Below are 608 nucleotides of genomic sequence, written 5' to 3'. Positions count from 1 at the left end.
ACACAACAGGCAGGCAGGCAGGCAATACAACTTCACATAAACAACGTATACGTTAGGCAAGATATTATCAAGACTGTCAAACTCAAATAAGTTTCACATTCTTAACAATTTCTTTTTGACATAAGACACTACATCAAACGCAAATTACAAGTAAATAAAAGATACTATTTGGACTCCAACACAGAGATCCAACAGGATGTGAGTGCGGGCTAAAACTTTTCGCCATTGCCAATTCCGGCATGTTCCAGATCTTTATGTCCCCTCCGGAAGACGCCAGATGCATCTTTGTTGCCATAGTCACTCTCCTTTCCACAAGATTAACTCAAAGTCCGAGTAGTTTACATTTTTTCCGAACGGGTGAGAAAATCAAGCCACATTCGATATTGCCGCCATTTTTTTTCCTTTTTGGAGGTTGGCCATGATGCATTGCAAGTTAAGAAGTTGTCCGCTGATCATAACGAAGACTCACGTTGCTCACGTTGTGTAACAGAGAGATACAAAGCGTTGGTTTTTTTCCCGTCCCCTTGTCCGTCCCCTCCCTCGTTCCACTTCCCAATCCTATATCAGCTGTGTGATTTTCAAAATGGCGGCCGATTACGGAAAGTTGG

At 42.4% G+C, this 608-nt stretch overlaps 1 protein-coding gene across 2 annotated transcripts in view; it reads right to left on the bottom strand.

The window, feature by feature from the left end:
- LOC138058017 (protein NEDD1-like) overlaps positions 1-401 on the bottom strand; it is a 31,368-nt gene extending 30,967 nt beyond the window's left edge. For both annotated transcript variants that reach the window (XM_068903914.1, XM_068903915.1), the window contains exon 1: positions 166-401. In XM_068903914.1, the coding sequence (XP_068760015.1) occupies positions 166-295 (130 nt within the window). In that variant the 5' untranslated portion in view covers positions 296-401. The remainder of the gene's footprint in view (positions 1-165) is intronic.
- Positions 402-608: the final 207 nt, after the last annotated feature.

This window comes from Montipora capricornis, chromosome 7 (genome assembly GCF_036669925.1).
Source record: "Montipora capricornis isolate CH-2021 chromosome 7, ASM3666992v2, whole genome shotgun sequence".
NCBI lineage: Eukaryota > Metazoa > Cnidaria > Anthozoa > Scleractinia > Acroporidae > Montipora > Montipora capricornis.
The sequence above is the reverse complement of the archived record's forward strand: the minus strand, read 5'-3'. Positions and strand labels throughout refer to the sequence as shown.